General features: G+C 48.3%; 1 protein-coding gene across 2 annotated transcripts in view; it reads left to right on the top strand.

Annotated features, from left to right (window-relative positions):
• Kif6 (kinesin family member 6) overlaps positions 1-23912 on the top strand; it is a 295931-nt gene that overhangs the window by 246808 nt on the left and 25211 nt on the right. For both annotated transcript variants that reach the window (NM_001431181.1, XM_087564678.1), the window contains 1 exon segment: positions 11021-11071. In NM_001431181.1, coding sequence (NP_001418110.1) covers positions 11021-11071 — 51 coding nt within the window.

The raw sequence follows: 23912 nt of genomic DNA, 5'->3' as shown, positions 1-23912 counted from the left end.
CTCACATACATACTGTTGTCCCCATTCTTCTGCTGAGGAAACAAAGGTGCACTGACCCTGCTCCAAGTTGCAGTTAACGACCTGCCTGGTGTTCAAGCCAATGAGGCTGGCCCCAGGGTCACCTAACTGCTAGGATGGCCTCTGCATGCCATCCCTTCGAAAAGAAAGGGGCGTGCTAACATTGGCCCTCCTATGAGTCTGCGCTGGGCCTTCATCAGGTAAGGCCGATGATTTCTCTTGTCCTCTGGCATCATGCATAGCCCCGCCCAGGGCCATGAACACTGGTCAGTAGGGGCGAGGTGGCTGAGTACCGGCCTGGTTTCCCCGTGCTCTAGGATGCAAGTGTGCGGTGGCCCCGCAGTGAGGTCTTGCAGTCAAGTCGTGGAGCACAGCCACTAGCACTGACAACAATGTGTAATGTTTGGGGGTTTATGGGGCCTCTCTGGCCCACAACTCAGAGTGATGTAACCCATTCCTGACACTGGGGGTTTTATTTGGTGATATATGGTGTCTGCTTGGGGGCATTGTTTCCACATTAAATGGTGACTTCACTGAAACCCCTTTTAAGTGTGTACGTATTATAGGAAGCTTCTGCAGGAGTGGTTTCTCTATGGCTTTTCAAAGGCCTGTGATAGTAGTCGCCTCTCTCCGCATTCCCTCCTCTGTCCTGCCTTCTTCTGCTCCTAATAATCCTCTCACTCTAATGTCTCCTTCATTTTTTATTTCCCCTTCCTCGGGAGACTCCTCTGTACCTGACTAGCTGCCTAACCGCCATGAACATCCTAAACAAAACACAGATATTCAATGCACACGGAATAGCATCTGCACATGAGAGAAGACAAGAGATGGCTACAGCCCTCAGGATAACGATCCCTAGTTCTGTCTACTGACCTGCAAGATTCTTACTTTTATATTTCTTAACAGTCGGATGATATTCTATTGTGTAAGCATACCACATTTTACCGTTCGTTCTTCAGTCGTTAGACACCTAGGCTCTTTCAAGTTTCCTGCTGTTATGACCATCAGTGAGAGTGCATGCCACCGTCATTGTCCTTGAGGGGCCTCATCACGCCTAGAGCCTCTGTCGTGGGTGTGTAGACAGTATGGCAGCACCACACTGAAGAAGAGAGGCCAAGGCTGAGCAGAAACTCTCGTCACATATACTGCTTCCTGCCTAGGGTCGACAGAGGTCTGATCATGTTAGTGGAGTGGGGACATGGGGACAACCCAGTTGTTTAGACTTAAGGACACAGGGTACAGTGCTGAGCAATGCGCCATGGCTGCTTATAGCAGCTAGAAACTGAGAAAAAGGTGCACACAGAGGCATCTGGGCAAATGTCAGAGCATAGCGTGAACTAGAACATTTTATTAACCTAACAGTATTGTGTGTGTGTGTGTGTGTGTGTGTGTGTGTGTGTGTGTGTGTGTGTGTCTGTACTCCCTCTGTCTATCCATCCATCCATCCGTCTGTCTGTCCATCTGTCTGTCTGTGTTATGGCAGAGAAGGAATGCCGGGGATAGAATCCAGGCATCTTTGTTTTCAATGTAACTTTTTATTTTGAGACATGGTCTCACTAACTTGCCCAAGATGACTTTGGCCTTGCCAGCCTCCTGCCTCAGTATTCCAAGCAGCTAAGCTTAACAGACATTACTTCCATGGCTTGAGCATTACACAGAAAACTTTGAAACAAATGTAAGGACACAGATGATAAAAGGACTTACATCGGGGCTGGGGATTTAGCTCAGTGGTAGAGCGCTTACCTAGGAAGCGCAAGGCCCTGGGTTCGATCCCCAGCTCCGAAAAAAAGAACCAAAAAAAAAAAAGGACTTACATCAAGTCTGTTAGAATGGCTGCCTACCGGGAGAAGACGAGGGTAAGAAAAGAAAGAGGCACGAGGCATGGGGATAAAAATACATATGTACAAAGCTGACCACAGTGGCACATGCCTTCAATCCCAGCACTCAGGAGACAGAAACAGGCAAATTTCTGTAGGTTCAAGGGCAGCCTGGTCTACATAGCAAGTTCCAGGCCAGCTAGAGCTAAGTGGGACTCTCTCAAAATACATACATACATACATACATACATACACACATACATACATACATACCACGCACATATATACATACATACATAGTACATACATAACACATACATACATGGTACATACATAACACATACATACATAGTACATACATAACACACACATACATACATACATAGTACATACATAACACACACCCATACATACATATACATACATAACACATACATACATAGTACATACATAGTACACACATAACACATACATACATAGTACATACATAACACACACATACATACACACTCTGACATATACATATTGTCTTATTCTATTGCTGTGAAGAGACACCATGAACAAGACAACTATTATAAAAGAAAGCATTTAGTTGGGGGTCTGTTTACAACCTTTGGGGTTTAGCCCATTTCTGTCATGGCAGAGAGCATGGTGGCATGCAGGCTGACACTGGAGCAGTAGCTGAGAGCCACATGCCAATGTGCAGGTGGTGGGGTGAGGTGGGGAGTGGGGAGAGAGACTCTGGGTTTGGCATTGGCTTTTTCAAACATTATTTGAGGATGAATTACCTGATTTTAAGCCTTCAAAAGGGAGAGACAGACAGAGAGAGAGAGAGAGAGAGAGAGAGAGAGAATAAATACACACGTTTGTGTACACACATGAATGCCTGTGTGTATGACTGCATACTGTACACATTTGTATACATGTGTCTACACCTATAGGTACGTATAGTAAGATTAACCAGCTCTCTGGAACATCTGTCTTTCGGAACGCACTCGTGATTCAGCTACTGACTTAGCTCTCCTTTCTAACATTACGCACGCAGATTATATCAGCCTTTATGTGTTCTCCTCCTTTTCCCGAAGCACACCTACTCACTGTCCGGGCTCTTTCTCTTTATGGCCACTCCTCCCTGCCGACAGAGCCTCTAGCCACGCCCGAACCAGAGCCAGCTCTGCTAGACAATAAGGACTGCCTCACAGTGCCACCAGGACATGGCAGCTCCTGCTGTAGAGATGCTAAGCCATGCAACAGGAGGGAGGCCGGACTGGTACAGCTCGCTTCCTCCCTTCCTCCGCCCTCTGTCTCCAGCCTTGGGCTTACAGTGGGGCGAGAGCCAGAGCACCATGCACAAAGAAAGCTCCAGGAGTGTTGTGTTTCTCCCACCCCCAGGCTGGTGGCGAGCCTCACCTCAGTTTGCACAGTGCACTTCCGGTTGCCTTCCTCCTTCTGGAGCCAAGAAGCCTGGCGGCTCCAGGCTCCGGCTCAGTTCATGTTGTAGATTTCTGCTCTGCTTCCAGACTTCAGAAGCATGCCTTAAAGCCTGAGCCAGCAGAGCCTTCTTACTGTTCTTTTTGTGTTTCCTGAACCACAGCTGTACTGAGCAGAGATGGCGTCCATACTTCAACAGACTTTAGAGTTATACTAAAGAGCCCAGTGGGCTATACATTAGCTGCGTTAGTGAGCGGAGGTCTGGTCTGATTGTAAGCCTTCAAAAGACTTACATACTTCTGTTTGTTGGAGATCCACCTAAGGATTACACATTTAATTTATTCCAGGCCCATTATTTTTACAAACAGCTCCAAGGGCTCTGATGCACTGGTTACCTCAGATCTTGTTGCTATTACAGAGAAACTGGTCTCCTCAGCATTATAGATTCAGAGCCTCAACCATGACCTCCTGTTACAGAGCAAGCCCCTCCCTCCAGACAGGGAGCATCGTTAATATATTCTTCCCATGCCCAGTTCTAAGGCTTGTGAGGCTCTGCTCTTATGTACCCAGACAGAAGATGACATTTTACCTGACTCCCAAACCCCTGGATTATCTGGGACCCCACACTCCAGTAGTGCAGTGCACCCCTTTCTCTCCCTTTTGCCTCCTCCTCCACCATCTGGATGGCTGGATCTAATGTCTGCCTGCAGGATCAGCAGGATCCCGCCAGCCCCTCCTCCTCTGTCCTGCTGTATGCACCACACCTGTCTTTGTAACACACATGCACAAGCCCTCCTTGACACCCCCACTCTTTTCTGTATCTGCTTCAGTTATGCTCTTTCTTAAATCGCCCCTCCCACTCCAGAACCTCTACCACTGACTTAACATCACAGCTTAGCCTTTGGGGATCCATCATGGGAATTGTGTGGTCTCCATTTAGGCAGATTCACTGGGTCCCTCTTAGTTTCAGGAACTTCCTGGTGCTAAATGTTATCTAAAATTAGGTAATACATTACATATACCAATTTGTACACCACCACCACCCTATACACACACACACACACACACACACACACACCAGGCATCTTCAGATATGGTCAAACACATGTCACCACAGTAGTACCCACTCCATTTTTCAAATGATGAAATCAAGACCCATCTACTGATGGATGTAAAGCACCTACTGAGAAGTTGAGATTTGAACTGCTGTGTGGCAAAACGTTTCCTGAAGATACTCAACACACACACACACACACACACACACACACACACACACACACACACACACCCCAGATACAAAGCCCACAACAGACCAAGGCACAGACCAACCTTCAATATAATGAAACAATGGACTTTAGGGGATTGCTTATAGGAGCAAAAAATGACTCAAAGACAGCTACATCAGAGTCAGATTTGCCTGTCTGTGAGTCCTCTTGGCAGCTCAGCTTCCTTCACTCAGGCAGGGAGGGGCCTAGTGAGTCTGGTCAGTTTCAGGAACTTCCTGAAGCTATTTCGAGTTATCTTCCTGTTTGAGGTACTTCCTGCATGAAGGAATGTTTAAGTTGTGGAGGAAGCTGTTACACTACATAACTCATCTCCAACTACCTACAAAATGATACAGAGCTCTGCTTCATCCAGCCACCCCATGTGCTATATTAGAAACACAGCTATTGAAGTGGGTGGGATATGAGGTTCCTGTGGAACCTTCTTTTTGAGAAATGTTTGTGTATGAGTGTATACATGCACCTGCATGTGAAGGCCTGAAATGGGAGTTAGCTGTTTTTCCTTCATCGCATGCTATCTGCCTCATTTTTTTTTCTTGATACAAAGGCTCTACTCTGGGCTCGCTCGACAATAAGCTTCAGAGACCTCCAAGGCTGGGTGTTACAGGCATATCCTACCATGCCTGACTTTATAAGTGGGCTCTGGGGATCCAAACCTTGGACAGGTGTTTGCCTGCTGAGCTATGCCTGCACCCAGAGGAGCTAGAGGTCAGTGGGAGGTCTCCAGATGCTTGGGGGCCTGCTATCAAGAAGGGACCATAGCAGCCCAGCCTCTTGTGACTTCTTGTTTGGCAGCGTGACTTTCTCCAGTCTCTTCCACCACTGCCATCTGCCGTGAGGTGATGTCACCGAGGAGGGACCCTCATCAGAACCTGCATGGCTCTATTTGGATCTTCAGCTATAAAACAATGAGTTAAAAACCTTCTTTGACTTATAAAGTTAGCCTGCCCCTGGTACTTCATTATAGTGATGAAAGAGGATTAAGAGAGCAGTCACCATGGGTGAACAAAGTCAGGCATGTTTGACAAATTAGAAAGGGTTTGTAGGCCAGCAATTCCCTAAGTCCTGTAGTGTGCTGGCTTCCTTAGGCTACAGTGGCATGTCCTACTACCCTGTCACCTGGTGCTTTGGACATAGCACTAAATGACAAGTGATGAGTACATATGGCTTGACAGCAACGCAAGCATCATCAGTGTGGCATAGCATCACGAAATCTGGAGGAACAGAGCTCAGTGGCTCCCACCTTTAGTCCTAGTACCCATGAGGCAGTCAGGCAGATCTCAGTGATTTCAAGGCCAGCCTGGTCTACTACATGGAGAGTTCCAAAACAGCCAGCCAAGGCTACAAAGTGAAAAAACTATCTCTAAAAAAACAAGGAAGGAAAAGAAGGAAGAAGCTATGAAGGACGGGAAACATGGAGGGAGGGAAGAGGAGGGAGGGAGGGAGGGACAGGAAGAGGGAGGAAGAGAGGGAGGCAGGGAAGGAAGCAGGGAGGCAGGGAAGGAGGGGAGTCCTCCCCAAGAACTGCCTGCAGAGCCTTGCTGCTAGACACTCAAGTGAACTGCTGTCCTCTGGACCAGCCTCGACTTAGTGAGCGATCTCAAGCCAGCTTACATGCAAAACCAAACCCAAGGCATAAAGAAACACAGCAAGTGTCAGGATGCAGAATCAGTTTTCCATTCCGTGATGCTAACCCTTCTCCCAGGGACTGCTGCGCTCCAGAGAACCCATCCACACGACCCACAGCTCACCCTGCGTGTGCTCCAATCAGACTATGAGTGGCTCAAGGCCACACATCTCTAGAACTTTCTGTGAGTGGGGACAGGCTCAGAATGCCCCATGTGCCCCCACCCCATTGATGACTGGCTCAGAAGGGGAGAAAGGCATTTCTTGCACATAGCACTGTAAGTCAGCAGAGAAAACCTGCTCACTGCCAACGCGGTCCCTAGAAGAGGGCCCTCCTTTATTTCCTCCATACCCTGCTCCCTGAGTCTTACCCGATCTGGGCTCAGTGCTTCCCTCTCAGGCTGTCTCCTGCCTAGGCGGGGACTTCTCTGTTTCCGTCTCATCTCTTCCCTACCTCTGCACGGGAATATGGCCAGGAATCCTGGCCAAAGCCCACAAATTTATCACTGTAGTAATGACAGCAAGCCTCATGCTGAGCGAATTCTGCAATCCCCCTCAGCTCCTCCTCTGCCAAAACCCATGGAGCTGCAAGATCCTGCCGATTAGAGAGACTGTTATCTCTGCCTGAAGAATGCCTCTGCTGGCAAGTGTAATTAGGTGTCAGCCATGAGGCTGTTTTTGGAAGCTTGTTTGGGGATATGGCTCTCCCGCCCTGAATGCCATATGGTGGGGGATGTCAGTCAACTCAGCAAAGTTGAGCATCGAGAATTACATTTTACAACTGCCTTTAGCATATCATTATGTGACATTATAAAGGCCCACATTTTTGTCCCTTAGCGGTGCCTTATTCTAAGAGCACATTTGCATGTGTGTGGATTTTAGAGAATTCACAGTCCTGCCGCAATCTTCCCTCTTCGTTTACATGCGCAAGCCAGGACCTATAGGAAACCCATACCCTTCTCACTCCCAAGCTCATCACTGCAATGGGAAGCAGGAGAACTGGAGATAGACTGCTCGGACGCTTGCTGCTGTGGTGAAGAAGGACAGGGTTGAGAGGAAGCTGGACACACTGGAGAGATTCTTCGCAACACTGGGAGTTTTCCTGGGAGGGACACGGGGCTTCAAAGCAGGGTTTTCCCCTTTTAATTCCCATCTTAATTTTCTATTCTTTAAAATTTAATATGACGTCATTTCTCCCTTCCCTTTCTTCCCTCAAAGTTGTCCCACATGTCCCCTCTCAAACTCATACCCCATTTTATTTAAATGCGTGAACACACACACACACACGCGCACACACACACACACACACACACACACACACACACGTAACTACATAAATACTAACTACTCAGTCCATATAATGTTATCTGTATGTCTGTTTTCAGGCTGGCTATTTAGTATGGATAACCAATGAACGAACTTGAAGTCCTAGCACTCCAAGGTAGAGACCCCTGGGACTCACTGACCATCCAGCCAGAGCAGTGAGTGAGCTTCAGGTTCAGTGAGAGACCCTTCTCTAATGATGTCAGAGAGAGGTTGAACAAGACATTCAAAGTTTACCTTTGGCTTCCACATGCCTCCCACCTCAAACACACACAAGCACACACAAACGCACAAATATATTTTAGATCAATGGTGATATACATGTAATTTTACCATCTATTAAAGACGAAAACAAATTTGCCTGCTAATGAGACAGATGTGATTGTTGTTTACAAGGGAAGTTAGTTTCACCTGAGTGTTTTGCACTGCAGGAAAAGAGAGCCTCTTCAACATTTTCCATAGTGATCACCATTTTGTTTTATAATTATCCATGTTGAGAATGTGGCCTCCCATAAGTACATAAGACAAAACAGCAGAAATATGTTTAGGGCCATTCCAGAAATTGCTGGAAGGTCTGTCCTAATACCAAGCTAAATTTTATTTAATGGATTTTTAATGAAACTGAAGTCAGCAGCCCCATCGTCTACTTTTAAAACTTAACGACCTAATACAATACAATTCGAAGAAATGCTACTTTGATAGTTACATCTTAGGAATAGCGTGAGAAACCATTTTTTAAAATCTTCATTTTCTGTAATTAAAATATTGTGTTTCTTTAAGAGAAGAAAACGTTGTATGCACATGAAAAATGCAATAATTCAAAGTCATATTTCTTCCCAGCTCCCTCTCCCAACACCCTTAGGGAACTTAGAACTGGGGAGCAATTATTGCTTGGACATGCCCTCAGCCCCCTCTCAGTGTAAGCTTCCCCAGTGGAGAAGGCAATACACAGCCACACAGGTACCTGAGGCCCTCACCTAGGTCAGCGGTTCTCAACCTGTGGGTCTCTACCCCTTTGGGGGTTAAACAACCCTTCAAAGGGGTCACATATCAGATATCCCTCACACCAGGTTTCATTTTACAATTATGATTTGGGGATACAATTTACGTTACAGTAGCAAAATTACAGTTATGCGGTAACAACAAAAGTAATTTTACAGTTGGACATTGGGAGGATTGAGGACCACTGCCTTAGGTGAGTACCTGGGAGCAGTGCTTCACCCCATCTCAGGGATCACTGAAGATGTTGATGCTTAACCTGGAGGGACAGTCAAGCCGTGGAGAGGGGGCACCCTCTGGGGTAAAAGTTTCCCCTGCTGACAGGAAATAATCCTCTCTGAGGCTGACCCCAGTGCCGAAAGGGGAAGTGAAGCAGGGGTGGACTCCACATGAATGAATGATTTGTTCTCTAAGGCTCTCTGTGAAACTGGTTGGGGGAAGGGTAGCTCACTCTTTAGAGTGGGTTCCTAGGTTGGAAATAAGGTGAATGACCTTGGCCATTCGTGTCAGGCTTAGCCTCACCCAGATCTCTCCTGGCCAGCAGGTCTCCCGTGAACACACTGTCTGCACGTCACCACTGCAGAGTTCTAGAATGTTCTTTCTATGCAAACCGAAATGCATGAGACAGAGGGCCAGTGAGGCTCACCAGCTCCCCCAGTGTCCAGATCACAGTTCCCACCAGGGACAGGTTCTAAACCACGCTGAGATTTATAACGAGTGTCACACTAACCCCAGAACTGCCCAGGTCCCAAGCCCCAAAGCTTTGGATTTTCAAAATAAAGGAAGCCTAGAGTCACTGAGTCCCAAAATCTCTAAGGATGGGAATTTTCATCCCACAAAATGCTCTTGCCTGGTGCTTTTGAAAGGTTCTGTTGCTGCCCCAGAAGAATAGCGCTGCCTGTGAACACTCAATCCATTGTGGGCAGTGCACCTTGTGAACTGCTTCCTCCTCCTTCTGAGCCCCCAGCTTGGCCTTCCTATGGCTTGACTTCCATATGCACCCACTCCCGAGCTAACGCAACCACATACCACTGCTTTATCTAGAAAGTTATCATCCCAGTTCCTCCCTGTCTTTTCTTCTCCCATGAAGAAAAGGTAACCTCAAAAATCCTTGCAGATGCAGAGCTCTCCTGAGAGACACATCCAGAATACAGCAAATACATAGGCGAATGCCATCATTAAACCACTGAACTGAGAACAGGAGCCCCGCGTTGAAGGACTCTTAGAAAGGACTGAAAGAGCTTAAAGGGGCTTGAGACCCCATATGAACAACAATGCCAACCAACCAGAGCTTCCAGGGACTAAGCCACTACCCAAAGACTATACATTGACTGACCCTGGGCTCCAACTGCATAGGTAGCAATGAATATCCTAGTAAGAGCACCAGTGGAAGGGGAAGCCCTTGGTCCTGCCAAGACTGAACCCCCAGTGAACATGATTGTTGGGGGTGGGTGGTAATGAGGGGAGGATGAGGAGGGGAACACCCATAGAGAAGGGAAGGGGAAGGAGTTAGGGGGATGTTGGCCTGGAAACCAGGAAAGGGAATAACAATCGAAATGTAAATAAGAAATATCCAAGTTAATAAAGATGAAAATAAAAAAATCCTTGCAGAGCATGATCTCTGACCCCCTCACCTCCCAGTCAACATCTTCTGGATATTTTCTGTGTTTGGTGAGTGTGTGTGTGTGTGTGTGTGTGTGTGTGTGTGTGTGTGTCAGAGGTTGGTGTTAGGTGTCTCTCTCAGTCACTTTTCCCCGTATATTTTGAGACAAGCTCTCTCACTGATTCAGCCAGGCTGGCTGGTGAGAAAGCTCCAGGGGCCTCCTACCTCTGACTCCCCAGTGCTGCTATCATAGACATGGGCGAGGCACGATGCCCAGCTTCTCATGTGGGCTCTGAGTATACTATTTGTTCAGTGAGCACTTTACCAACTGAGCCATCTCCTCACCCCTCTACTGAACATTTTCCACTTTACAAACATCTCCTGGGAAAGAAACACCCAGAATAAATGTCACTCTGTGATCCCAGTTCCACAGAATTCGGGACGCTCTCATTGACCCCGATCTGTATACACTGTAACTTCACTAACATGACCCAGAACTATATGTGCTTCATACCCGGCAATCAACTTTTCATGCAGCTTTTAAAGAAAGAACTAGGTTGAAGAGAGGTTCTTATAAGTTATTAAAGGACCACGTCCTCGCTCCTCCTTCATTAATAATGGAATTATTTAAGAGACCAGGGCCCAGCAAAGATTATGAATGACAGGCTCACATGATTAAACTATAAGATGATTGACCCCTGAAGTGAGATTCATGTTGGTACACCAACACCCATCTTCACATTCTCCTTCCCAATAAAACCTGGGACGAAGAAGGGCTTTCACTCAAAGCTGTGCCTGACAGGGTCTCCCCAGCTCTGAACTTTTTTTTTTCCATCTCAGTTCACCAGATTCTCCTAAGGTGAAGTCTTCATTCAGCCTGTTGGAAACTCACTGGTGGTTTTCCTCTGTGTCTCTGACAGGTCAGCTGAAAGAAGCCATCAGCCAGCGGCACCTACAGCAAGTAGCTCTTGGTAAGTACACTGCAGAGCCCTGGGGATGAAGGGTGTGTACACTGCACAGCCCTGGGGATGAAGGGTGTGTGCACTGCAGAGCCCTGGGGATGAAGGGTGTGTGCACTGCAGAGCCCTGGGGATGAAGGGTGTGTGCACTGCAGAGCCCTGGGGATGAAGGGTGTGTACACTGCAGAGCTCTGGGGATGAAGGGTGTGTGCACTGCAGAGCCCTGGGGATGAAGGGTGTGTACACTGCAGGCCTCAGGATGAAGGGAGTGTACACTACAGGCCTCGGGATGAAGGGTGTGTACACTGCACAGCCCTGGGGATGAAGGGTGTGTGCACTGCAGGCCTCGGGATGAAGGGTGTGTGCACTGCAGAGCCCTGGGGGATGAAGGGCGGTGTGCACTCCACAGCCCTTGGGATGAAGGGTGTGTACACTGCAGGCCTCGGGATGAAGGGTGTGTACACTGCACAGCCCTGGGGATGAAGGGTGTGTGCACCTGCAGGCCTCGGGATGAAGGGTGTGTGCACTGCAGAGCCCTGGGGATGAAGGGTGTGTACACTGCAGAGCCCTGGGGATGAAGGGTGTGCACTTCACAGCCTTGGGATGAAGGGTGTGTGTACTGCACAGCCTTGGGAGGAAGAGGGTTGGATGCTGCAGAGCCTCGGGATGAAGGTAGGAGTGGCCCAAGTGAATCCAGCTAAATGACAAGACTTGAACACCCCGAAAGTTGAAGGAGGGCAAGGGTTGGGGTCTCTTTATCTTCTCTGAGCAAACCAATGTCCCAGCCTGTGTGCTTGCACCTACACGTTGGCGTCCACCTTTCAGCCACGTCCTCATCCCCCCAAACTTTCCTGTCCCATCGCAACCTGGACTCTGCTCCTCAAAAGTGGTATCCTGAGCCTTCTAGAGGCAGATTCATCTATCGTACACGACAGACCAGGGTAAGAACAGGACCCGCCCATCAGCGTCTCTGGTCTATGAGTCTTTTCTTCATCATGACATTTGCAAGAGATCAGATCATCATCCAGATGGGGGAGATTCAGTAGCCTGCCTGTGGTCATGTGACTAGTGCTTGCTGGAACAAGACGATGACCCCAGGTCTCTCTGAACATTCCTCTGATTCCCAGCCTACAACAGTGAGTGCAGTGATCAACTCACTTGGCCATTGATAACATCAACACTAAACCTACATGCTCCTATCCCAAGGTACCTCCTGCACTTTCAGTGGTAGACAGATGCTGGAAGACCCCCTCCTTGAATTTCTTTATGTACATTTCAAATGTTATTCCCTTTCCTGGTTTCCCATCCATAAGCCCCATATCCCATCACCCTTCCCCTTCTTCTATGAGGGTATTCCCCCTCCCCAACCATTCCTTTTTCCCACCCTGACATTCCCCTACACTGGGGGGTCCAGCCTTGACAGGACCAAGGGCTTCTCCTCTCATTGGTGCCCAACAAGGCACATCCTCTGCTACATAGGGAACTGGAAACATGGGTCTGTCCATGTGTACTCTTTGGGTAGTGGTTTAGTCTCTGGGAGCTCTAGCTGGTTGGTATTGTTCTTTTTGATTTGGGACTCAGTGAAATCACCTGGAGGATAGTGACATTCTCCTGAAGGCTGGTGAAACAAATCTCTAAAAAAAAGCCACTTCTCTTTCCAGCTGGCTTGGACTCAACCACTTATATTACAAATGAGGGGCTCCCCCTTGTGATAGCCTGGGTCCTGTAGTGCCTCACAATTAAAGAAACCCAGTCAGTACCCTGTGCTCACCCTGGGCATGTCACTGGGCTGGAGTCATCCCATCTGTCCCTCACGCAGGGGTCTTCTGTAGCCTTCCTAGTGTTGACTCATTAGAGGTAGCACCGAAGTAGAAATGCCACTCTTTCAAGAGGTGGCTTTTACCCTGGACTTGGAAAACCTTGACCAAACATTTTGGTCATGGGCTGACTGGCAAGGGCTGCTCTGTCCTCTGTGTGCCCCTGCTCGGAACCTACCTGGCCTGGTCCTCTGTACTAGGACAAGCACCCTCTGGGCCTTCCAGTGTGTTCTCAGAAATCCTGTGCCTTAATTCCTCTGCCTGCCTCCCTGGGGCACACTACTCAGGTGTCAGGGTCAGCCAGCTGTGCCTGAAGCCAGCAGCGAACTTCAAATGGGAGGCACTCAGGCTAGAAGTCTAATAGCGTCAGGAAGACTTGTTTACTTCAAACCACATTATCCCGATTAGAGACACGGCGTTAGTAGTTCCCAGCTTTAGGGACCTGACTCCTGACTTCAGGAGGTTGTCTAAACCCGTGGCCCCATGGGACCCCAGTCCAGGAGGGGTTCATATCTGTGAAGGGGGCTTTCTTCTCCACCCTCACCCTGCAGCTGGCATTTGTGTCAAGCTAGGGCAGAGGGTTCAGGAAGATAAGTAGTGCTCCTAGTGTGCTGGCATGGTCTGCTGTCACATCCTGTCATTTGGGTTTCTAGTGCAAGAGTTAGGCAGTGACCAGACGGTGGATGCCTGTTTCTCTGTCTTTGGTTTGCACTCCCTCCATACCGTCACTGTGCCTCACCCTTCACTTTTAGGCATGTGGCATCAGTTGCTAGGTTGCTAGGTTGTATGTTGCTAGGTTTCTATGGAGGATGGTTGGGTCTGGTTGGGAGCACCATGGGAACTAAGCAGGAAAGGTTGGCCCAAACATCCTACATAAGAACTACATCTCTATATGGAAAAGCAGGTGAGCGTCCAAGTAAATTCATACAAAAACAACCCCAGGTCCCAAAGAAAATAGATTTAGGGGCTGGGGATTTAGCTCAGTGGTAGAGCGCTTACCTAGGAAGCGCAAGGCCCTGGGTTCGGTCCCCAGCTCCGGAAAAAAAAGAACCAAAAAAAAAAAAAAGAAAATAGATTTAATGGTGATATAAGATGCCATTTGAAAGAGATCATGGCCTTGATGAAGAAACGCCATACCCTGGGGTGTACTGGAACTCCCTCATTCTGTGTCACAAGAACTGACTGAGGGTGTGACAAGAATATAGAGTCCTATTACTCAACGCAGCTGATGTCGAGACTCAAATAATGTAAATTTAGAATTGCATTATATTTTAAAGCAAAAGTAACAAAGACTTAAATTTCACTTTGTTCATTCTTAGTTGTACTTTTGAAATTATCTGCAGCCATGGTGCCTCTGTGGGGATGGACGGGGGTCTGCACAGTGAACGTTGCTCTGCCTTTCCACAAGGCCGAGTTTATTGACACCACACAACAGCTCAGAGTCAGCTATGGTGGGAGAATCATATCAAAGGCATAGGCAAATCTACACATGGGTTTTGGGGCACCGACGTACAGACAACACAGCTAGGCACCCCATGAGGTTGGCTGCGTGTGTATGTGTGTGTGTTCACACATGTGTGCTCACGGTTTTCTCCTCCCTCTTCTGGCTACAAATGCAGATCATGGCTCCCTTTTTATACCACCTGCCTAAAGTATATCCAGGAACCCAAACTTCCTCACCACCTTGGTCCTTTAGAAAATCAGTGGACAAGGAAACTCGTGAAGACTTCGGCATGAGCACAAACAGCACCCAGCCCTGTGAGTCACCTCCATGTGGCAGCCTTAGAAATCCAAGGGTGGCCTTGAACAGACATGTCAATGGCCACTTGAAAGAACAGCTACATCAGACATAACTGATGGGCTTAGAGGAGCAATAGGTCCCACACACTGGCTTGGGACTCAGCATCGTGGTGTTACGTTAACACAGGCATTACTTGGAGAGTTGAGAGTACTGTATTGTCCTTGCTACCTGGAATGATACAGGGGTTGATGGATCAATTGAGACAACCATTCAATGTGAGGAGTTTCACAGCATGTCTCTCTGTGTATTTCTGTATTTAATGCTCATAAATTCCCAAGGGGTAACTATTTCTCTAGCCTTCATATCACTGGGTCATCAGAAGCAATGAGGTGGGAAAACCAGCCAACCCAGGGTCAACTTTTCCCTCGGGCCTGGGAAACAGTGCCCATGTTCAGGCAAGGCTGCTCTGTCCTCTCTGTTCCCCAGCCCTGAGCCTCACAAGGGCTGCTCTGCCCTGCTGGTCCTCACATTACAGCTAAGAGCCAAAGTGGTTATGGATGCAAAAGCCACATAGCCTGGTTGACTCAGGCTGGGCCAGCTGCCATACTGCACTATCCTGGGCACAGATATCCTGGTGTCCTGCCCGCCACAGAGCTGAGTCCTGCTCTCCAAGCATCTCTAGGCTACCTAAGAATAAAGGGACAAATACTAAGAAGAGGTCAGCTTTGAGTTTTCGGAACCAGTGTCCTTTTTCCTTCTGTACACAAAGCTAGCTCAGCCGTGACCCCTTCATTAAGATTCCCCAGGCCTCTTCTCCCAGGTCTTGTGTTTCCTCAACCTTGTGTGTCTCTAAGCTCACCATCCTCATCTTCTGATGACTAATAATTCCCAAGCTGTTTTCTGCATTAAAGCATGAGCTCCCTGAAAGCTGGCTGCACAGGAATTCAGTCTCATGTCCCCAGCAGCCGACATAAGCAGAAAGCAGGCCAAATCTACGGGTCAACAAATGCTTCCCCACACGGCTTCCAGACCCACACATCTTGCAGAAGTACAATGAGACATTTGAAACATAAAGTAAGTCCATTTAAAAGAAGTGGATGGGGTAAGTGCTTGTGGACCCCACAGCTGAGCAAATTACACACACAGGCAGTAAATGGTTCTCTCTTGCTAGCTGCAGAACAGAAAGAAGCACCCAGAATTCCTGAGTTTCCATTTTCTGACAGCAGGGAGCATGCTAACTAATTTATTGGCAAAAATAGAATTTTTCCCTGAAACTAAGCACAAGGCAGGATTTATCGTGTGGCTCCTCAAGTAAAGGACACCAAGTGACACTGAGTGATGTCTTCAGCTGCAGTTTTACAAAAGACATCCCAGTGTTGTTCAACCAGATGATTCTTGTATCGACCCTCCATAAAAGCGAGAGGCCTGACATTAAAGCATAACTCACAGAAAGTGTTTATGTGAGCAGCCAGGATAATAGGATCCAGGTACCCTGCTTTCTGACAGCCACAGGGAGGGGCTGATAAAAGTGGGAGAGCCTTCCCCGGGGAATGTGCCCGCCGAGGCCCCACCTCTCCTCTGGAGTGTGTGTCTCCCCAGCAGTATTCTATCAAGGTCTAGGTCACATTCCAGTCACAATCAAAATTGTAATAAGAGCTGTGATTAGAACTTTTAAAATGCCAGAGCCCAGTGAGGGAGGCTCTCAGGGAGGAAAGGAGGCAGCCAATCAGGGGGACACTAGTCCTGGCGTGTTCCCTTGACCCAACCCTGTGAAGGCAACTGTCTCTACAATTTCTTTAATTTCTTCTGTATTTATGGAGATGAGTAGGCCCAAAGACACCACTGACAGGTTCTAAAGACATCAGGGATCCCCTAAATCCTACTCCTCCAGGTCCCTTTCCCTCTGCCCCACCCCTCTCTTGCCAGCCTCATTAACATAAGGAGCCCTTGGACCATCACCAGCCTGGTGTCTCTTGAAGGTGTCTCCCCAGCACTCTGAGGGCCTTAAGAAGGTGTAAGGCCTCCTTGGGCTGGGCCCTACCTTACTGCCTTCCCTCAACAATTCCTTCAAGAGCTCTGCTCCCTTAAGAAACTCCTGCAGTGACCTCTTGTGGCTCCTGCTCTTCTTCAGACAGCAGACGCTTTTGCCTGCCCCATTTGATTAAGATCATCAGGGTACCACAGATCAGAAAAGAAGCTCAGAGACAAACCAAGCCCAGAAACTCCCCCAGGTTTCACTGGTGCTCAGTGGGACTCACAGACATGGGGAAGACCCTGCTTGAGACAGAGACTTCCCAGCAGTGGACATAGTGGACTCAGAGAGACCAAGGTAGAAAGTGACCCCAAGGATTACTCGTGACAGTGGGCAGGTACAGCATGCAAGCAGCAGGGTCCCATGATGGCCCCCAAGACCAGTTCAGACAGAACAACTGGCCTGTGCTGTAAAGTTTGTGCCCATGGGAAGTTCCACAGATTTTACACAACTTCTGCCCGTGGCTTTGTTGAAAACTGTCAAGTTAGACACTTCACACTGCCCTTTCCTGAGTTGTCTCTACTCTGATGTGGTGGAGGTACCTACACGAAGTGACAATTCCCTCCCCCACACCATTACACAGAGCATCTCTGCTAGTCTTGCTCATGCTGCGATTCCAGTGCATCTTGGGAAGGGCAGGGTTTATCCCGCCTTATGGATGACAGTCCACAAGGGAAGCCAGAAAAGGAGCCCAAGCTAGGCACCTAGAGGCAGAAACTGAAGCAGACACCATGAAGGAACTTGGCTTCCTGGCTTGCTCCCCATGCCTTGTTCAGTCTGCTTCTTAAACAACCCAAGACCACCTGCCCAAGGGTGGCACCTCCCACATGTGCTGAATGTCCCCACATCAATCAACAATCAAGAAGATGTCCCACAGATTTGCTCACAGGAAAATCTAAAAGGCCCTTCTTCTCAGAGGGCTCTAGCTTGTGTCAAGATGACAAAAAAATATTTCTTCAATGTTGAGGCAAGTGACCGGCACACAGCCCTGGGTCCCCATGGCATCTGTTGATCCACCAGTGAGGTCGCCAGCATTACAGTTTTGCCTTACAAATGTGCCAGGCAGCTTAGGGGCTCTGGGCCTGAATTCCAATATCTGTAAATGAGATGTTTGTACAAATTAATAGCCCAGTACCCGGCACAGCCCCTGAGACTTAGCTGCATTCACTGATGGCTCACGGTAGGAACTAATGGATCTCTTGCTCTTTCCAGCCCTCAAGCAACAGAGCATGACCTCTCTGACTGCAGTTGTCTTTGGGATGCATGCCACTGTAGTATGTGAGGGCTTGGATCAATTATAAAATATCTGTCCTCCCAGGAACAAGGAGTAGAGATGTCGATCCTTGGAATTTCGAAGAATCTAAAGAAAACGATACGACACCAGATGATGTGGCCTCTTAAGTTCCAAAAGTAGTCATGGAATTCTCTGAGATCAGCTACAAAGTCTCACCATGTGGGTGGATCCAAGCCCACTGTCGTGTGTGAGGATGTAGGGTGAAGTATAGTGAGTGACAGAGGTTCCACGGTTGAATTTCCAGACTCAAGATACAGGCTGGAAGCGAGAAGGCCCCAACTCACTTTCCTATCCACTGTCGGAGGCTGTGGCTTCAGTCTCCTGCATTCGTCCGGATGTTCGTCCCAGGACTGTGGAGAATGAAAACCGTCTGACCCAACACCAGTCTTGAGGTGCGGTGTCTCTCAAGGGAAAGGGTACTTGTTCACTCTGTGTCCTGGTCAGGGCTCTCAGGAGGGCAGAGCAAGAGGGTAGAGAGGTTGATACATAAGAACAGGTTAACTGTGACAGACCGATTACAAAGGCAGAACAGTCATGTGGTCTGCAGTCCCTCTGCAAGCGAGAGGCCAGGAAAGCAGGGTGTACGGTGCCAGTCTAAATCTGAATGCTGAAAACCAGGGGCATTGGTGGTGTGAGTTGTGGCCTAAGTTTTAACGTCTGAGAACCAGAAGTTCTCATGACTATGGGAAGATGGCAGATGCCCCCGTCAAAGCACAGTCCAAATTAGTCTGACCTGTATTCTCTACAATACATCTTCAGTGGATTCAATGATGATGGCCCACATTGATGACGATGGTTCTTCCTTTCCTAGTCCACTTGGGAACACCTTCACAGACCCACAAGGAAATGATATTTTACAAACTATCTGGACATTCTTTAGCCCTTAGCACAGTCAGGTTGACACATAAAGTTGACCATCTCACCTCAGGAGCAGAAGGACAAAAAGCATGACAGACACCTCTGTGATCTACTAGTCCTGTGACCTTGATTTGTCAGCCCTCCTGAACGTCCCTTTCCTTGTCCCCAGGAGGCAGAAAAGTGTGTACTCCATGAGCTGGCCTCCATTCAGGTGATGTGTATCCGTGATAGGCGTGGACACAGCAGGTGCTCAGCAGATCACAAAGAGCTCCAACAATGGTGGCAGGGACAAAAGGAACCAATGTCCAGGCAGCGGGCACAGCCTGCTCACCACTGTAGCTCTGAGCTGTCAGCACCACTGGCGAGGCTGCTGGAGTCCCTTCATCTGCTCACTGACGGGTGTGCGTCCTTGCAGAAACACTTCAGAGCCTCAGGCTGGAGCTGCTAGTTGTCAAAGCCATCTTTTCTGCTAATCCAGACCTCGTATGTGCTCATTTGGATCAATAAGACATTTGATAAAGCATCTGGAAGACAAAACACAAGCCTCTTTACTTCATCTTCTAGCCTAGAACATATTACAGCTGGACCTCTGTATGTCTATTCCTGCTACTGTGCTTGCAAGCATGCGTGTGCAGACACACACACACACACACACACACACACACACACACACACACACACACACCACTACCACCACCACCACCACCACCACCACCATTTTTGATGGATAGATCCAGGGCTGAGAAAGCCCCGCCCATGTATCATGGAGCTGGGAAAGCCTTTCTCAACCTCCCCAAAGAGCTGATGATAATTCAGGTGCCTGCCGACAGAAAAATAGTGTTCTCGGTGCTCAAATGGAACACAGAGCAAGTTCCAGGCCAGCCGGGGCTACATAGCAGGACCCTGCCTGTCTACTTAGGGAGCCATGAGGACACTGTTGTGAAAAGCCTGGTACAGGGAGACGTTCAACCCAGTACTGTTCTCACAGTGACAGTCAAGCAAGCCAACCAACTAAACAGAAAGCCCAGAGGTCCCCAGTCAGGCAGCAGAGAGACGAGTTATGACTGGTGCCTTCATCCGGTGAAAACCAGAATCGATGACACATGCACTAGCTCCGACTTAGTGACATGAGAACTCAGACGGACAGTGACTGGGAGAAAGGGAACCACTGGTGTGTGTGGACTATGGAGCAAAATTGAGCTCCAGCAACGGTGTCCCTTTGTGTAACTGACAGTGTCACAGCGCTACTTATTAGTGAAGCACATGGGGTGTTTACATCTCATTGCGTGCTTGAAACGTGTCTGGATATATGGTCCCTCAAACATTTATGAAGGGGACACCTGTGCAGCCCCCTTCCAGTCAAGAAGTTGCTTTGTGATGTTTTTTAAATCTTTGTATCTGTGAGTTTATGTGTTGAGTGTGTGAACAGGCACATGTATGCTACAGTACATACCACACTGCATTTGTAGAGGACAGAAGACAAGCTCAGTGGTGGTCCTCACCCTCCACCTTGTTTGAGAGGAGGTCTCTTGTTTGTTGCTGCACTCACTGGGCTGACTCATCCCCAGGCTGTCAGGGATTCTCCCGTCTCTGTTCCCCATCTCACCACAGGAGTGTTGGGTTTAAAGGTGTGTGCTCCCAGATCTGCTTTTATGTGCTTCTGGAGACTGGAACTGAGGTCTTCACACTTGCGTAGCACATGCTTAACCCCGTGAGCAATCTCCTCAGCCCTGCTCTGGCTTTTTTGTTCTGCTTTTTGTTTGTGTTTGTTTGTTGGTTGGTGTTAACTAGACATTTGTCAGTTTAGCACAAGTTTTCACTGCAGCACCTCCTCTTCAAGGCCTCTGAGATGGGCCCTGCTTCCCTACCCACCCAGCCCACTCTGGCTGCCCTCAGTGATGCACATGCGGCCTGGGATGCTTAAGGGACATCAAACACACACAGTGAGAAGCTGAGCCATGGAGAGAAGGCTGATGGCCTGCATTAGAATTACGACATCATAGGGAGAGGTGGAGGAGAGTGGATGGTGGTAGCCACAGAGCCTCCCACCAACTCTGTAATGGGTTATTAAGGAATAAGAATGGAAACAACTATATTAAATGATTTGGAGCTTTTTTCTCAAAGAGGTGGCACAGGGGGTTATTTATACCTTACTTTGAGCCTTGCTGAAATGGTTTCTGGTAATCCCCGGAGCTCAATGAAAGATTAGACCCCAAGGGTTTAGAACTCAAACAAAAATGACTGTTTGGTTTTTTTGTTTTTTGTTTTTTTTTTTTTGTTTTTTGTTTTTTCGGAATCACCATGATGGCTGCCTTGATAGTAAAGGGAGAATCCCAGGCCTATTCAAATTCATCTTAAGTTTCCTCACTGTGACTGTGCCAGGACCACTTTACTGAAAGGGAAAAGCATAAATGTGCCAGTTCTTACTTTTGTCTCCAAGCATGTGGTCATTTCTAGTGGGGTTAACAGCTGCACATGGCATGCCCTGCATGTTGTACAGTACAGGGGATATGCACATGAATATCACTATTCTCTCTCTCTCTCTCTCTCTCTCTCTCTCTCTCTCTCTCTCCCTCTCCCTCTCCCTCTCCCTCTCCCTCTCCCTCTCCCTCTCCCTCTCCCTCTCCCTCTCCCTCTCCCTCTCCCTCTCCCTCTCCCTCTCCCTCTCCCTCTCCCGAAAGTGCTTACAGGAGGTTTTGCTTCTCCATCTCAAACAGAAACTGAGTGACCACACAATTCAACTGGCCATTGTTCGTCACAAAAACAACCAATGAAATGGTTGGTGGTGTATGCTTTTAATTTCAGCACATGGTAGGCCAAGGTAGGTAGATCTCTGTACATTTGAAGACTCTACAAAGTGAGTTCCAGGACAGCCAGGGCTACACAGAGATACACAATCTTAAAAAAAAAAAAGTCATATGTTTTACTGCAGTTCTCCAAAGATAGGCATTTCTGTCTTAACCCCAGCTAAGGCCAACGTGTCTGTGGTCAACAGCTCTCGCTCTAATTCCCTTCCTTGTTCCACCCATTAAGGCTCCATCACCACAAGAAGAGATCATCAGTAAGGAGGCCAGTTGACATAGATGTCCCCTATGTGATACTGTTGTGATATGTCTGTGACTGGATTCTTCCTCATTTTGGATCTCTGGAAGTCGTCCACCTCAAGTCCTTGACTTGAGGGTATGCCCTTATTTGGACAGCTATGTACGTGATGAGACCAGGGGTCTCGACAAGAAGTATATGATAGTATTAGGTATTCTGAAGTAAATTGAATAAAAGCCTATTCATAAAGGTGTAAATGAGTGTAGCAAAGCCAAAAGGGCCACCCTAACACCCCAGGGGTACAATCAAAGCAGAAAGTATTGTCACCCGTAGGACAAGGCATAGGTGAGCTGTAACTGCAACGTGGGGACAGGAAGGGATGCATCGAAACCTTGGCCATCTGACACAACTGAAGCTTGAATGTGACAGTCAAGTTGAGTCCCTGCAGAGACATCTCCTCAGCTGTCTTGACTTCTGTCTTCTCCCTCCCCTCAGGTGCCTGCTAATGATCTCCACTGACTGATCCCAGGCAGGATACCAGGCTACAGAAGCCCATAGCAGCCAGAACCCCGGGGTGAAGGGGAGGAGGCCAAAAGAAGTGAGCTTGAGATGCAATGGAAGACAGCAGGCCTGTCACAAAGCTCCAAGAAGCTGTGGCTTATTCCTGGTTCATGTTTCCTGGGGTCCTGTTCCATCCAGGAAGCCCTATTAGAAATGTTCTTGGTCTCCTGGAGTGCTAGAGGATCTAGGGGTGTTTTAAAAGCAACTCACACAGGCTCATCAGAGCCTGCTCTGTGTATCTCTTCCAGATGCAGAAACCACACACTGATGACTTGAAATCACCCTCACTCAGGCACACGTGGACCATGGGGTACCCACCAAGCTTTCTATTGGTCTCTTTCAAGCCCCACTTGCTGGCTCTGATGGAAGGGAACACATCTCTATATACACATCCCCTCCCCCAACACCCAATTAAGAGAAGGATGTGGGCTGGAGGAAAATGTATAGTGTTTTGTTTTGTTTAATTTTCAAAGTGTGTCCCAGGGCATCTGCTCTGGTCCTTGTCTGAGGTTACATGGGAGTCAAGAGAACTCAGCCAGCTCTCGCTCTCTCAATGATGTATCAGTCCTGTACTGTGGTCCTCCTTGGAGCCCATTAGTGACTCCTGTGTGTGATAAATGATCACCAAATAAACCAAAGTAACCTTCCTGACTCAACCAGTCAATGGATTGGCAACACTGCTTGCCAGTGCCGTTCAGATCTCCATAGAGAGAAGGTCTGAGTCACTCTCAGGCATAGGGAAACCACGCTGCCCAAAGACCTTCATGTCCTGTCAACAGAGCAGCCATGACGGCTGGGTCCAGCTAGAAAAGAGGTAACTGGTCTCAAGATGTCCAGTTCATACTTATTCCCTTCTGAGAAGTCACTATGACAGCCATGTGGTCACCATGGAGCCACGAAGCTGAGAGTGCAGGAGAGAAGATTTTAGGATTTATTTTTGTTTTTAATAATATACATGTATGTGTGTCTGTGTGAGGCTATGTGTACGTGAGTGTAAGGTCCAAGGAGGCTAGCAGAAGGTGTCTGGAGTTTCTGAGGTCAGGACTGAACTCGGGTCCTCTGGGAGAGCATTGTGCTCTAAGCCACAGAGCCACCTCTCCTGAGCCTGGAGGGAGGATTACAAGAGACACATTGCCTTGAGAGCAGGAGCTTGGAGATGAGGAGCATGGACAGAGGATCATGGGTAGATTAGAGAACATGGAAAGATATGAATACAGAAAGGTCTGTGAGCAGATGCGCATGGGAGAGAGAGCTCCAGAGAGACTAGGGGTGACCACGGAGCTAAGCTCATGCAAGTATGAAGAATGCCTTTCCCAAGTATGGAATATTCCAAGGTCTCCGCCATGATGCTGTGCACACTGTCCCTCTCTGTGGCCCAGCCCCTGCTCTGGGAACATGATGAGGCATGGGAAGAGTATCCTGCAGGGCATTGATTTGGGACGGCAGCAGCAGCCCAGGGTAGAAGGAGGGCCATCTTGCCTGTGAGTTTCCATGAGTGAGACATTTGT

Source organism: Rattus norvegicus, chromosome 9 (assembly GCF_021556685.1).
Source record: "Rattus norvegicus strain SHRSP/BbbUtx chromosome 9, alternate assembly SHRSP_T2T, whole genome shotgun sequence".
NCBI lineage: Eukaryota > Metazoa > Chordata > Mammalia > Rodentia > Muridae > Rattus > Rattus norvegicus.
This window is presented reverse-complemented; position numbering and strand designations above follow the sequence as displayed.